Source organism: Heloderma suspectum, chromosome 6 (genome assembly GCF_057233095.1).
Source record: "Heloderma suspectum isolate Gila_16-S chromosome 6, 16-S_ref, whole genome shotgun sequence".
Taxonomy (NCBI): domain Eukaryota; kingdom Metazoa; phylum Chordata; class Lepidosauria; order Squamata; family Helodermatidae; genus Heloderma; species Heloderma suspectum.
In genome coordinates, this window is record NC_139463.1 from 105,247,120 (window position 1) to 105,260,124 (window position 13,005).

General features: G+C 47.8%; 1 protein-coding gene across 3 annotated transcripts; it reads left to right on the forward strand.

Moving 5' to 3' along the window:
- Positions 1-602: 602 nt before the first annotated feature.
- On the forward strand, positions 603-11,975 carry PRF1 (perforin 1). 3 transcript variants are annotated; one of them, XM_084806040.1, is made up of 5 exons: positions 603-745; positions 3,370-3,616; positions 4,755-4,852; positions 8,114-8,675; positions 10,496-11,969. In XM_084806040.1, exons 4-5 carry the CDS (start codon positions 8,122-8,124, stop codon positions 11,646-11,648), a joined length of 1,707 nt encoding a protein of 568 aa, XP_084662166.1. In that variant the 5' UTR covers positions 603-745; positions 3,370-3,616; positions 4,755-4,852; positions 8,114-8,121; the 3' UTR covers positions 11,649-11,969. The 3 variants fall into 3 exon arrangements, with proteins under 3 accessions (XP_084662166.1, XP_084662168.1, XP_084662169.1); XM_084806042.1 differs by lacking the exon at positions 603-745 and having other exon boundaries at positions 3,514-3,616; positions 4,755-4,856; positions 10,496-11,975; XM_084806043.1 differs by lacking the exon at positions 603-745 and having other exon boundaries at positions 3,541-3,616; positions 4,755-4,856; positions 8,111-8,675.
- Positions 11,976-13,005: the final 1,030 nt, after the last annotated feature.

The window sequence follows — 13,005 nt, forward strand, 5'->3', positions numbered from 1 at the left end:
GGAGCCAAGGATTTCAAAAGCATGACTGCAGCAAAAGTATACTTAGAGCCTGGAGATAGGAGGGGCTGTGCAGTATTGGCAGGAAGGAAGTGGGCAGGCAACATAGGAGCCACAGAGGCAGCGGGGACTGGGGAATCCCATCTGTTTTGGCTTGTCTGGTCAGTGCAGGGCTGAAATCCTGTATTGCTTTGCATGAACCAGTCAATGCTTTGGCTACAAGCTTTTAGCCCTAGCCTCTCACTCTCTTTTCCCAGGAGCCCCAGGGGACACCATCATGGCTGCAGATGCAGGAACTCTCAGCTGGCCTCAGCTCCCCAGGGCGTGTCTAGTGCATGTACCTGTGGCAAAATAGATGCGTGTAGCCACTTCAGAAGTGGCAGGAAACCTTGTGGGCACACAACCTTAAATGGCAAAGAGGAATGCTGCCCTTAATTGGGCATTGGATGCATCTCCTCATGATCTCTCTCTCATCTGCTCAGCCAGTGTGTCACCCAGCTACGTCTTCTTTACTCAGTGGTTTCTCTGAGCTTTGCACCACTCACTTCCCCCTCTCCTATCTTATCAGTCTACACAGTGATGTGAGGCAAGGGGATGCCACAATTGATTGATGGCCTGTTTCTGAAGCTGCCTGTGGCTGGAAGTGTGAAAAGAACAAGCCGCCCACCGGGAACGTTGTCAGCCGAGGGGCTGTCATTTGCGGCCTTGTGACTCAAAGGGAGTGACCCGAAAGCTACCTGGACTGCAGGTGGGATGCATTTTTATCCCTGAGCAGGGGTGGGCGACTTCTGGCTCTCCACATGATTTGGCCTGAAACTCCCATCAGCCCTAGACAGAGGCCAAAACCTTTGGTGGGCCACAAGTTGCCCACCCTTGTCCTAAACAACAGCATGACAGGTGGAAATTCAGCAGGCAAAGCTGCCATGTACTGAGTCAGCAAAACGAGGGAGGTTGACAGTTGCAGAACACCATGATATAAATGCTAACAACACCCAACTGTTTTAACGGTAGAAATGTGCAATTATACAAAAAGTGAAAATGTCCAAAGCAGCAGTAATAGACCCACATACAAAAGCAGGGGAAAATACAATAAAACGGGGTTGGAGTTTCAAGATATACAACAGAGAACTATTTGGAGAATGCACAAATCATAAAAGATTTGGAGAATGCACTTGGAGAATGCACAAATCATAAAAGATTTGGAGAATGCACAAATCATAAAAGACAGCCCTGCAGTCTGTTGGGTCAAACTCTGACCAGCAACAGCAGCTCTTCAGGGTCTCGGACGGAGAGGTCTTCTCTGTCTTGATCACCCAAGATCCTTTTTACCTGGGAGTGAATCTGGAATATTCTGCATACAAAATATGTGTTTTGTATGAACTGAGCCTTCTCTGCTTCCCTGTGGCAGGAAGAGCTGTTGAATTTCTACTTGGCATATAGTATTAAAGGTGCAGAGCCTTTGACTGGTAGAAAGGTAGAAAGCAACTGTTATATATTTTATTGTTAACTTTTATTTATGCTGCTTAATATCCTAAAATCTCTAAGCAGTTCACAATATGTAACTATTAGATGAGATTCAGGAGTTCCAAGGCCCAGCCCCAAATTCTAACCCTCCAGACCAGCCTTCCCTAACCTGGTCTCCTCCAGATATTTTAGACTACAGCTCCCATCAGCCCCAGCTAGTGTGGGTCTCAAGTTTAATCCCTGGCAACTCCAGGGAAAAGGATCATGTAGCAGGTGATATAAGGCATTGCCAGTCAGAATAGACAATATTCTGTTAGAACGGACAAGGGCAGCTTCCTATGAATTAGCTGGAAACTCAGGAATGATTTTCAATAGCTGGTCTCTGGCATGGAACACAGGAAGCACCAGCTGCCTGTTTGCTACCAGGCCAGGTTTAAGATTTTGGTACTAGTGTACAAAGCCCTAAACAACTTGAGATCAGGATCCCTTCGGGAACGTCTTCTCCCTTACCGATTGGCCTGGTCACTGAGGTCATGTTGCTGGTGGTTCTGCCTGGACCTATGACCCAATTGGGCCTATGACACCCCCCCCCAGGAAGAGCCTTCAGTGTAGTGGCCCCCTTTCTATGGAACCCCCTCCCTCTGGAGATCAGGCAGGCGCCAACAATGGGTTATCTCCAGCACCTCCTGCAAACAGCTTTATTTCAGGAAGCCTTACTTGACTGACCACCCATGGTTTTTATCAGCACTGTTATTTTAAATAATATTTTTAACATGGTGTTTTTTATCATTTTATCTTTTATGGTTCACCACTCCAGAATCTGTTTAGAAATGGAGTGGTATATAAATGTGCAGGGGCGGCAGAGGGGGGTGGTGGAGAATGCCTCTGAGCAAATACAGACTGCATTTACTTTGTCACTAAGCAGCCGCAATCAATTTTTTGAGGATCCCTCCACAAGTGTGTTACAGCGCTCCCTCCCTTTGAGCTAAGGGGCAAGCTACTTGTTAGCTTAATCCCCTCTCTCTGCTCGTTTTTAAGCACTGGGAGACCAAGACAAGAATGGCCTGGCAATCATGCCGGGTCTGGAGTTCAGTTCGTAAAAGATCCATGGGACCCAAACAACCACCTAGCAAGGTGCTTGCATTCACTGTACGACCCTGATTCTTCTTGGGATGAGAGAGAACATTCTCTATAGCCAAAAGTGAAAATTTATGTTGCATTTATCATTGTCTTGGAATAATTGCTCTCTGCCCAGTGGTGAGGAAAATACATTTGTTAATGCTTAATCCAGGCTTGAAAATAGCTACTTGCCTATTCATCTATGCTAAGTAGAAATTGTCCCCAGGTGAGCATGCACAGATGTTTTTGTACATTGGAAGAGGTTTTGTTTGTTTGTATTTGGGGGCTGTTTATGGGCCACAAATGATTCCTGTCATCATGGTACTCAAACACGTTTTGATGAACATCACTCAGGCTAAGCCTCGGCTGCAATGAGAGGTGTGGTGGAGTGGTTAGAGCAGTCTTCCCCAACTTGGTGCCCTCCAGATGTTTTGGACTGCAACACCCATCAGCCCCAGCCAGCATGGCCAATGTCAAGCATTTGGGGAGTTGTAATCCAAAACATCTGAAGGGTACCAGGCTGGGGAAGGCTGGAGTATGTCAGATCAGGACTTCAGAGACCTGAGTTCAAATCCCCACTCAACTGCGATACTCACTGGGCGACCCTGGGCCAGTCGCATCCTCTCTCGGCCTACCTTACTTCATAGGGTTGTAATGGGGATATAAAATGGGGGGGGGGGCATGCATGCTGTGGTCTTTGAAAGAAGGGTAGGACTAAACAACAACAAATGAAATATTTGCAGAGATGTTAATTGTTGAGGCTCTTCTGCCCATGTCATGTTTCTGCAGCAATAAGTGTCCAACCCCCTCCGAAGTGCTTGCAATGAGTGCAAACCTCAGAATCACACCTTCTGTTCACTTTGAACAATGACTGTGTCACATCTGAAGTTTCGTTTGTCTTTCCACCTTCTAAACTGCAACATCCTGTCACTGGGAGATAAATGCAGGCGTGTGCACAGAGAAACACACACACCAGTCCTATCTGACGAACACATGCGCAGCTTGGCAATTTGCCTCCCTCCTCCTGCAACCTAAGGTATGTAGCTGTTAAGGGATTTAGAAGGATGCCAGTATGATTTCTTTGTAAGTTCGGGGTGGAAGAAAGATGGGAGTGAAACTGGATACAGTGGTGTACATCATTTTGTTTGATCTGGAAATGGGGTGGGGGGAATAGCTATTCAAGATTTTGACGCACACACATCCTGCCACATCTGGAAATCCCATCTCTCCTTGGATTTCAGCAGGCATCCTCCCAACACTTTCAAACAACCTTAAGGGAACCTTGCTTTACTTTTAAATGAAAGCTGAGATTCTTGGGATGGTGAATTCCATGTACTCCAACTGTGCCTATATTTCTGGTCCCTGAGCCTGGTAAATCACTGTCCCTGTTTTTGAGTGATGGGTGGTGGGAATACCTTACTAAAAAGTGACCTGCTAGAGCTCTCATTCTTATGGGTTCAGCACCCTCCCTAGGATCTCTAGAAGTTGAATCTTTGAGCAGGGTGGTGGTGGATGCATCTTCTCTCTAATGCACATCGAGGTCAATGCTTGCGCATGAACACTAAAGGCACAGCCTGCCATTTGCACACACTGCAGCGCCAAGTAATATTTTGAATTGTTGATAACTTACTGTATAATAAATATGCCTTTCCCCCCACTTTTAAAAAGTATATCTCTAACCAAAAGAGCCAACCCCACCCCCCTCTTGACTTTTAAATGAGTGGAGGACAGGGCTACTGAAAACGGATGGGCAGCGGATGGTGAAGACTGTCACAAGGGAGGAGACGGTGCAAGAAGCCTTCGATAGCATGAGGACCAGGGCCTTGTGGGCATGTCCCAATTTTCCTTGGTGAAATGTTGGAGGGTAGAGAATTCTCTGCCGGGTGTCACTTCTGAGCATGATGTATGATCTCTAGTGCATGGTGTATTCTTAATAAGTACATTTGGGCAGTAAAGGCCGTGAGAAGGAGGAGGCGGTAGAGAAGTTTGCCAATCCCCACACACTGCCACAGGGAAGTCCACACTTCCAAATCTGGGAATCTCATATTTAGGACCATTTAATGTGGCAGGTGTTTCCATAGGGTGGCCATGTGCCTTAAGTTACAGAGGATTGTGCTCCATATGTAGGGCTGTCTGAGAAATGTTCTTTATTTAAAGGCATCCTCTCTTTAAAGGGGTGTCCAGTCCAAGTTTGGCTTCAAGATCAAGATCCATAAGAAGAGAGAACAACAGAGGCCTTGAAGTTGCCCATCAGCAGTTAGCACCTAAGCAGGCAGGTACAAAGATCACCTGGTCACAGTCTTCTCCACTATAGTGGAATGTATTGTATTTCTATTTAAATTATAGCCATTCTTTCTAAAATGGCATCTATACATATAAATGAATGTGTGCAAATTTTATGCCATGTGTCCTCTTTATCAGAGATCTGTAAGTGGCCACCCTATGTCTCTAGCTTGCAAAATTGCTTTAAAAGGGAGACACATATCTGTCAATCTGTGGCAGACACACACCATGAAGGTGTGCTCAAACGCTTTGCCTGGCAGGTACTCCCTGGGTATGTTTCTCTTCTCCAGAAGCTAACTGTCTTCTTAAGTCAGAAGAAACCTATCTGCAATGTCAGGAGAGTCCTGTGGAACTATGAAGGCTAACAGATTTATTGTGGTGTGTGCTGTAAAACTAGTGACAGCGAGATTCCTTGTCCAGAGGCTTGGGAGAAAGAGATGGACAAGCAGGGCTGTAGCCACATTGGGGTGGGGGTACTGTGAGACTTTTTTTAATGAAATGCTGGAAACCTTTCAGCTTTCATTAAAAAAAAAAAGCCTCTTACTTGTGAAGGTAAAAGGAAAAGTGTGCAGGTGCTGTTCCACATAGGAAAGGTTCCTCCTGTGCACCGAGTCATTACTGACTCCTAGAGGGATGCTGCTTGCGCTGGCGTTTTCATGGCAGACTGTAGCGGGCTGGTTTGCCATTGCCTTCCCCAGTCGTGACCACCTTTCCCCCGGCAAGCTGGGTACTCATTTTACCGACCTCGGAAGGATGGAAGGCTGAGTTGACCTGAGCTGGCTACCTGCTGGGGCCCAGCTTCCGCTGAGATCGAACTCAGGTCGTGGGGAGAGTTTCGGTTGCAATACTGCCGCCTACCACTCTGCGCCACACGAGCTGTTCCATATAACTGTGACGCAAAAAGAATACAACTTCAGACATATTAAACAGTCTGTTTTTCAATTATTCCCTGTCCCTTCTCCCCACCCCACCCCACCCTAAGCCCCTTCACATTAAATTTCTGGCTACAGGTGTGTGGACAAGCCAAGGCCAAGCTCGTTCCCCGGGAGTGACCACAGTACAAATCCAGTAGAGAATATCAGGGCAAGCCCAAGACATTTTGCTGCCTGAGGCACAGGTCAAAATGGCACCCCCTCCATTCCATGTACCAGGCTGACAACTGAATCTTACTTCAGCATTGACAATGCCTCCACTGCAACTGAGGGCAGAAGGCTCGTTTATAGGCGGGCACATTGCATAGCACAGAGAGCTGTTCCCCAACACTTCGTCACTCCTCCACACACCGCCACCCCCAGCAACTGCCACCCGAGGTCGATCTCTCACTGTGCCTCATGGTAGGGCTGGCCCTGGAGAAGACAACAAAACACCTACTTTGTTTATGAACTAAGTTCCAGTTTAAGGCATCTCCAAAGCATCCTTAAGCATTCACTTCTAGTCTTTAAAAAATTATGCTTCTCCAATGCCAGCCAGGGACAACATCAAAGGATAGTAAGGCTGGGCCAATATCCCATGATGGGCACAAGGTGCACCACCCTATACAGTGGTGCCATGCTCAATTTACAAGGAGCACCCACGGAAGACAGTGTGAGAGAATTTCTACACCTCATTTCTTCCCCTTAAACAGCTTCACTGAGGATTCCTTGCCTGAGGGCCCCCCAAATCTCAGAACCAAGATTACCTAATGTAGGTCTTCGTGGTAGGCCTGTCTCTGTTTACAGGCAGCCCTCAACCTGGAACATTTACTCAACAAAAATGGAGATACAAACCCAGGGACCACCACACCCCTACCACACACCCCTGTGCCGATATCTACTCAGGAAATTCTACTACAGACACAAGTAACTATCCGTTTTACTGTTACTCCACCCCCACCCTCATCCCTTATTCAAGTTGTGAGACATTCCAGGGGCACAGCACTTACCCGGGTTTCATTTCCTTTGGAATGATGTTACTGGAGGTTTATGGCAGTTTTGTAATATTTGAGTTTATTTACAAATATATCGGTTGAGCATAAATGGAGGCAAACAGCTTAAACTACTGTTCTCCAACCCCCCGCCTTCCAGATGTGTTTGGACTACAACTCCCAACAGTCCCAACCTGCATAGCTGGTCAGGAATGCTGGTAGTTGTAATCCAAAACACCTGAAGCACACCAGGTTGGGAAAGGTTGGCTTAAAAACTCTGACACACATTGAAATCCACTCCCTCACACCAGACGTCCAGAGACAGGCAACCAGCACTCCAAAATTCTGTTAGCTTACAGAACCCCTATACTCACCTCTCTGTATGTCTCTTCCTCTACATCCCACTTGAAAACCACAATTTGTCCTTTGCTGCTTCTCACAGATACCTAGACTGCATTATCCTTAGCTGGGGGTGGGGAAGACCTCCTCTTACCCATACAGAAGACTTAAGGAAGATCCAGCTATCAAGAGCAATCACCTAAGGAGTAGCCCTCAGGGAGACACATCACCTGGGTGTACCAAGTGATTCAGATGAGCCTGGCAACACTGGCTCCATTAACCCTCTTCCGACCAAACTCCCCATCTTACAACATTATTATTAAGAGTTTATTTACCCACACATCTGCCAACACGCTACATGCCCTTAGCTGCCAGCAGTCCCCTTCTGCTATTTTATAGGTCAGTTTTGATGCAAAACACCAATGAGACATTAAAAAGGGCAATGTTCAGAAACGAGATGGGGAGCTTTTTGCTTTCCCGTGACATTTCACAGCCTAATTTAAGGTGACCAAACTTCAACCAAAAGGTTTCAAAAGGAGGTGAGAGCAGCCTTCTCCCAACCTGCCCCCCCCTGCCCCAATGCATTGGGCTACAACTCCTAGCATCCCCAGCCAGTCATCCTGGGTATGGGGATTCTGGAAGTCCTGGTCCAGCACATCTAGAGACTGAGTGTGCAAAGTGTCTGAGTTCCAAGAAATGTGTTTGCCTTTAAGATGCCACAGGACACTTCCTAAGAACTATATTGCTTTCTGGTCCAGCATTTGGGTTCAATAGTGGCCAGCTAGATAGCTCTGGGAGGCCTGGAAGGAAGACATAGGGAAAACAACCCTGACTTGCTCCTGCTCCCCAGGAACAAGTATTCAGAGAGCTAAATTGCCTCTGAACTTGAAGGTGCCATTCAGCCGTTGCGCCACTCAACAGACTAACATGGTTCCATGTCTGGACTCGATGGGCGACACGTCCCCAGGAGAGCACATTCATCCTCTCACCTTTCTCTTTTTCAAGTAGGGTCAGCCATGCTCAACACGAACCCTTCCTCTGCCACTTTTGCGCATCTCCTCTTCCTCCTCCTCCTCTTCCCCAGCGTCTCTCCGCAATGCCAGACAGCCACAGCTGACGAATGTGAGGCACATGAGGACTTTGTGCCTGGCCATAGCTTGGCCGGGGAGGGCATTGACATAACCACGCTAAAGAAGAAAGGGGCCAAGGTTTTGGATATGAGTCAGTGGCAGAGAGCGGATGGGACCTGCACCTTGTGCCGGAATACGATGCTGCAAGAGAAGCCACTCCAGAGACTTCCGGTGGCTGCCACTGACTGGGAGGCCAAAGTCTCATGCCAGAGGAAGGTGCACACCTCGCTGCAGGGCAGTGGCATTGGTGTGGTTCAGGCGGCAGGATCCGATGTCACAAATGACTGGAAGTTTGGGCTGAATGTGCAGGTGAAGCCCCAGGCTAATGTCGAAGTGGCTTTGGCGGGATCACACTCCAAGATGGCCGACTTCAGCATGGACAAGAGCTCACAGGACAAGTATAGTTTTGCTGGACATGAGCTGTCCTGCTCATACTACAGGTAATGAAGGCAGTGAGTAGAGAAGTGGGTAACAGAGGTGTGTGTGTGTGTGGAGGGGGGTGGGAATTCTTGGCTATAGCTAGGTTTCCTTGCTGGGGGTGGTGGCGGTTCACATTTCCAAGTGAACTTTGAATGAAACTAATGGAAAAATAAGTGATTTCCTCATAAGTAATGGAAACATCTGGAGCCCTGTCACTAACAGTTTTTTAAAATTTGTTTTTATTTATTTGTTACATTTATATCCCGCCTTTCCTCCAAGGAGCCCAAGGTGGATCCTCCCTCTCTCCATTTTATTCTCACAACAACCCTGTGAGGTAGGTTAGGCTGAGAGTCACCCAGTGAGCTTCATGGCTGAATGGGGACTTGAACCCTGGTCTCCCCAGCCCCAGTCCAACACCTCTAGGGTCTAAAAGGTAAAGGTGTCCCCAACCAGTCGTGTCCGACTCTAAGGTGCGGTGCTCATCCCCGTTTCTAAGCCGAAGAGCCAGCGCTGTCCGAAGACGCTTCCGTGGTCATGTGGCCGGCATGACTGAACACCGAGGTGCACGGAACGCTGTTACCTTTCCCGCCGAGGCAGTACCTATTTATCTACTTGCAATTTCTTGCTTTCGAACTGCTAGGTTGGCAGGAGCTGGGACTGAAGACGGGAGCTCACTCCGTCACGCGGCACTCGGGTCTCGAACTGCTGACCTGCCGACCTTCCAGTCTGCAGTTCAGCATATTGCAGTTATTGATATCCCTCCTTAAAGGATAAAATCTTACCAAGGTGGCTTACAAGTAAAACAATGATATATTAATAAAAACCATCAAACAATATTAAAAACAACACACCTCATAAGGATCCTTCCCACAGGGCAGTTGATGGTTAAAAAAACACCTGTGGGGGAAGTCCCGCTGGAGCAGGGGGCTGAGGTGATCTTCGCTGGCCTGCCCCTCTCTTCTGGGATTCTTTGCATAGGGCAGTTGGTTGTAATGGCCCTCTAGGAGCAGCGGTCAATCCAGCTTGAGCAGGGGCCATTTTAGTGTCTGTGCAGTGGAGTTCAGCACCTTGGAAAGCTCCTTTAGAGTTCTGGCTGGTTCTGATGAAACCCAGAATGGATTCACAGCCCCATCGAAATCAGAGCCACCGGCCTCCACTGTGTCTATGAATGGTGAGCATGAGCAATGTATAATTTGAATAACAACACTTATTTTTAAAGTTCAGGAGCTTCTATCCCCTTAAAACAGTGGCGGGCAACTTGTGGCCCGCCAGATGTTTTGGCCTACAACTCCAACCTGCCCTACCCCAGCATAGGCAATGGTGAGGGATGATAGGCCAAAACATCCGGAGGGCCACAGATTGCCCACCTCTGCCTTAAGAACTTAAGAAGAGCCCTGCTGGATCAGACCAACATCCTACCGAGTTCAGCATTCTGTGGTTCCCACAGTGATCAATTGGATGCCCACAGGAAACCCACAAATAGGACATGAGTGCAATAGAATCCTCCTGGTTCTGTTCCAGAGCAACTGGTGTATATAGGCATACTGCTTCCGATGCTGGAGGTAGCACATAGCCCTCAGAACTAGTAGCCATTGATAGCCTTCTCCTCCAGGAATTTGTCCAACCCCCTTTTAAAGCCATCCAATTTGGTGGCCATCACTACATTTTGTGGTAGCGAAGTCCATAGTTTGACTGTAGTCCGACTCCACAAGCAGTTCTTACGGCTTTATCAGAAGCATAGTGCTTTGATAACTCCAAAGCAGGTTTGTGAGGGAAAGCCCGTAACAGGCACTCTACTTCCTTGCCTGTTCTCTGAACGGCTCTCCTGTTCCTTATGCAGCTTCCGCATTGGCCATGACTGGCCACTCACCCAGCACTTCAAACGCGCTGTCCGGAGTCTCCCCAAAAATTACCACCGGGCCTCCCAGATGGAATACCGCCAGCTTATTGGAACCTACGGGACTCACTTTATAAGGCGGCTTCACTTGGGGGGGCGCGTGAGGGACGTGACGGCTGTGCGGGAGTGCGAGTCAGTGCTGGATGGGGTGACTGCCGACGAGGTCAAAGACTGCCTGAGTGTTGAGGCAGCTGCCAGTATTGGTGACGGCAAAGGAAAGATGGATGCAGCCTATAAGACATGCGAAGAGCTGAGAAGCAAAGGGACTTTCAAGGGCAGTTTCCACCAGAGGTACAAAGAGCGGCACACTGAGACTGTGGGCGGGGCCAGTCACACAGACCTGCTCTTTTCTGATGGTCAGAACACGGAGGCCTTCAAAGAGTGGCTGGAAACCCTCAAATCTATGCCTGGCCTGCTTTCCTACTCACTAGAGCCCATTCATACCTTGGTGTCCAACAACCATAAGAGGCAGGGCTTGCAGCAGGCAGTGAGTGAGTATGTGACAGAAAGAGCTCTGTGGAGGAACTGCACCCAACCTTGCCCACCAGGGACTCAACGCAGTGCTCGGGACCCCTGTTCCTGTGTGTGTCCCAGTGATGGCACCACCAACTCCATGTGTTGCTCACGAGAACGAGGTCTGGGCAAACTGACGGTGACAATCCAACGTGCTCATAATCTGTGGGGCGACTCCTTCACACATACTGATGCCTACATCAAGGTGTTCTACCAAGGGAAGGAAAGTCGCACATCCACCGTGTGGAACAACAACAACCCAGTATGGAACGTCCACTTGGATCTGGGGAACATTCGGGTCTTGGGGGACACCAGCAAGCTCCAGGTACAAGTCTGGGATGAAGACAACAAATGGGATGATGATTGTCTGGGATTCTGTGAGCAGACCCTTGAGTCTGGCAAGCCACACAATCAAGTCTGTTACTTAAACCACGGGCGCCTGGATTTCCAGTACCACTTGGTCTGTGGACCTTACTTGGGTGGTCGCTACTGCTTGGATTATGTCCCTCAGCGGCCAAAATATGTGGGTGCCTTGTTACAACGTAAAGGCAAAGCAGACACTGTGAAGCAAAAGGGCCCCTGATTGTGTGGCCCACTAAAATTGTTCCAGTATGGAGGTTCCCAGAGATGTCCATGGGTGCTGTTGCCTACAAAACCCAATCCGGCTTCTTTCCCATTAGCCACCATTTAAGTTACCAAACCTGCAGCAATAAGAGATTCATCTGACAAAGCTTATGCCAGAATAATTTGTTAGTATTTAAGGTATCAAGGAACTCTCCATTCTTTTTCACTAACCAGTGTACACTCTGAACTTAAAGCAAAACAAATTCCTCACCAAGGAGAGCTACATGCCGCATCACAAATACCTGTATGCGTCACACAAATAAAGTGAGTATTCACATGCCTGGTCATTTTGTATAATTCTGCTTTAGCACAGAGTTTTTACGCAGGGTGCTAAAGTCATGCCTTCTGACTTTTGGTAATCTAACAGCTTCCACATGTAATGACATTTCGCCAGGCCTGGCAAAGTGTCCAGTACCATCATTTTGTTCTGAAGATTAGCTTGATTCCCCCCACTATTGAGTTGAATAGTTCTGTTAACAAGCTCAAGGCTCTTGACACAAATTTTTTTTAGAGTCTAGAACTATTGAGTTGAAAGGGAACCTGGGAGGCCAACCAGACCAATACCCAAAGACACAAAACTATGGAACTTCTAGAAGTTTTTAACTAGCTTGGCTCCTTCTTAAGGGACACTGGGAACAGTAGTTTTATGGGGCTGGTGAAACAGGTTTTCACTGAAATCCCACCGATATTGTCTGTTGTGTGAGAGAACTAGTGCAGTATCATGGCTAAAAGACTTGTCGGTGAACCTAGACATTCTGATTCACATCTTGCCTTCACACACTCGCTAGGTGGCCTTCGGGAAACCACTGTTGTCTCCACCTCATCTCCTCCCCAGTAAAGAATTTATTGCTACCTCCCCTGCAAGGATGTTGTAAGGATTCCTGACATGATGTACATACAGCACTTCGAACACACAGAAATTGCTGTGTGTTCAACATTAGTATTTGATTGATAAGACTCAGAATCCACTATGCAGAGATAAAGCAATCAGCACCCAGAACATCTTCTGTAGCAGGCGGCCAGCTGACATGAGGCTGGCTGTTACAGTTGGTGGAAGGTCACTGGGAATTCCTAAATGCTCTAAGCTCCTAGAAGAACAATGAGGAACAGTTTAAGACCATTGCGCTGCATCCTTTTCAGCAGTTCCATCAGGTCAATAATGATTTTCTCAGTGGTCAGGTTATCCTCCCTCCCTCACAAAGTAGTAACTTCTCCGTCAATGCCTGTACACCCCTACACCACCACAAGAGTTATCAGCATAAACGGACTTGAACTGCAGGCAGTGGCGAGGAACCCTGAAATGTGACCAATTAATA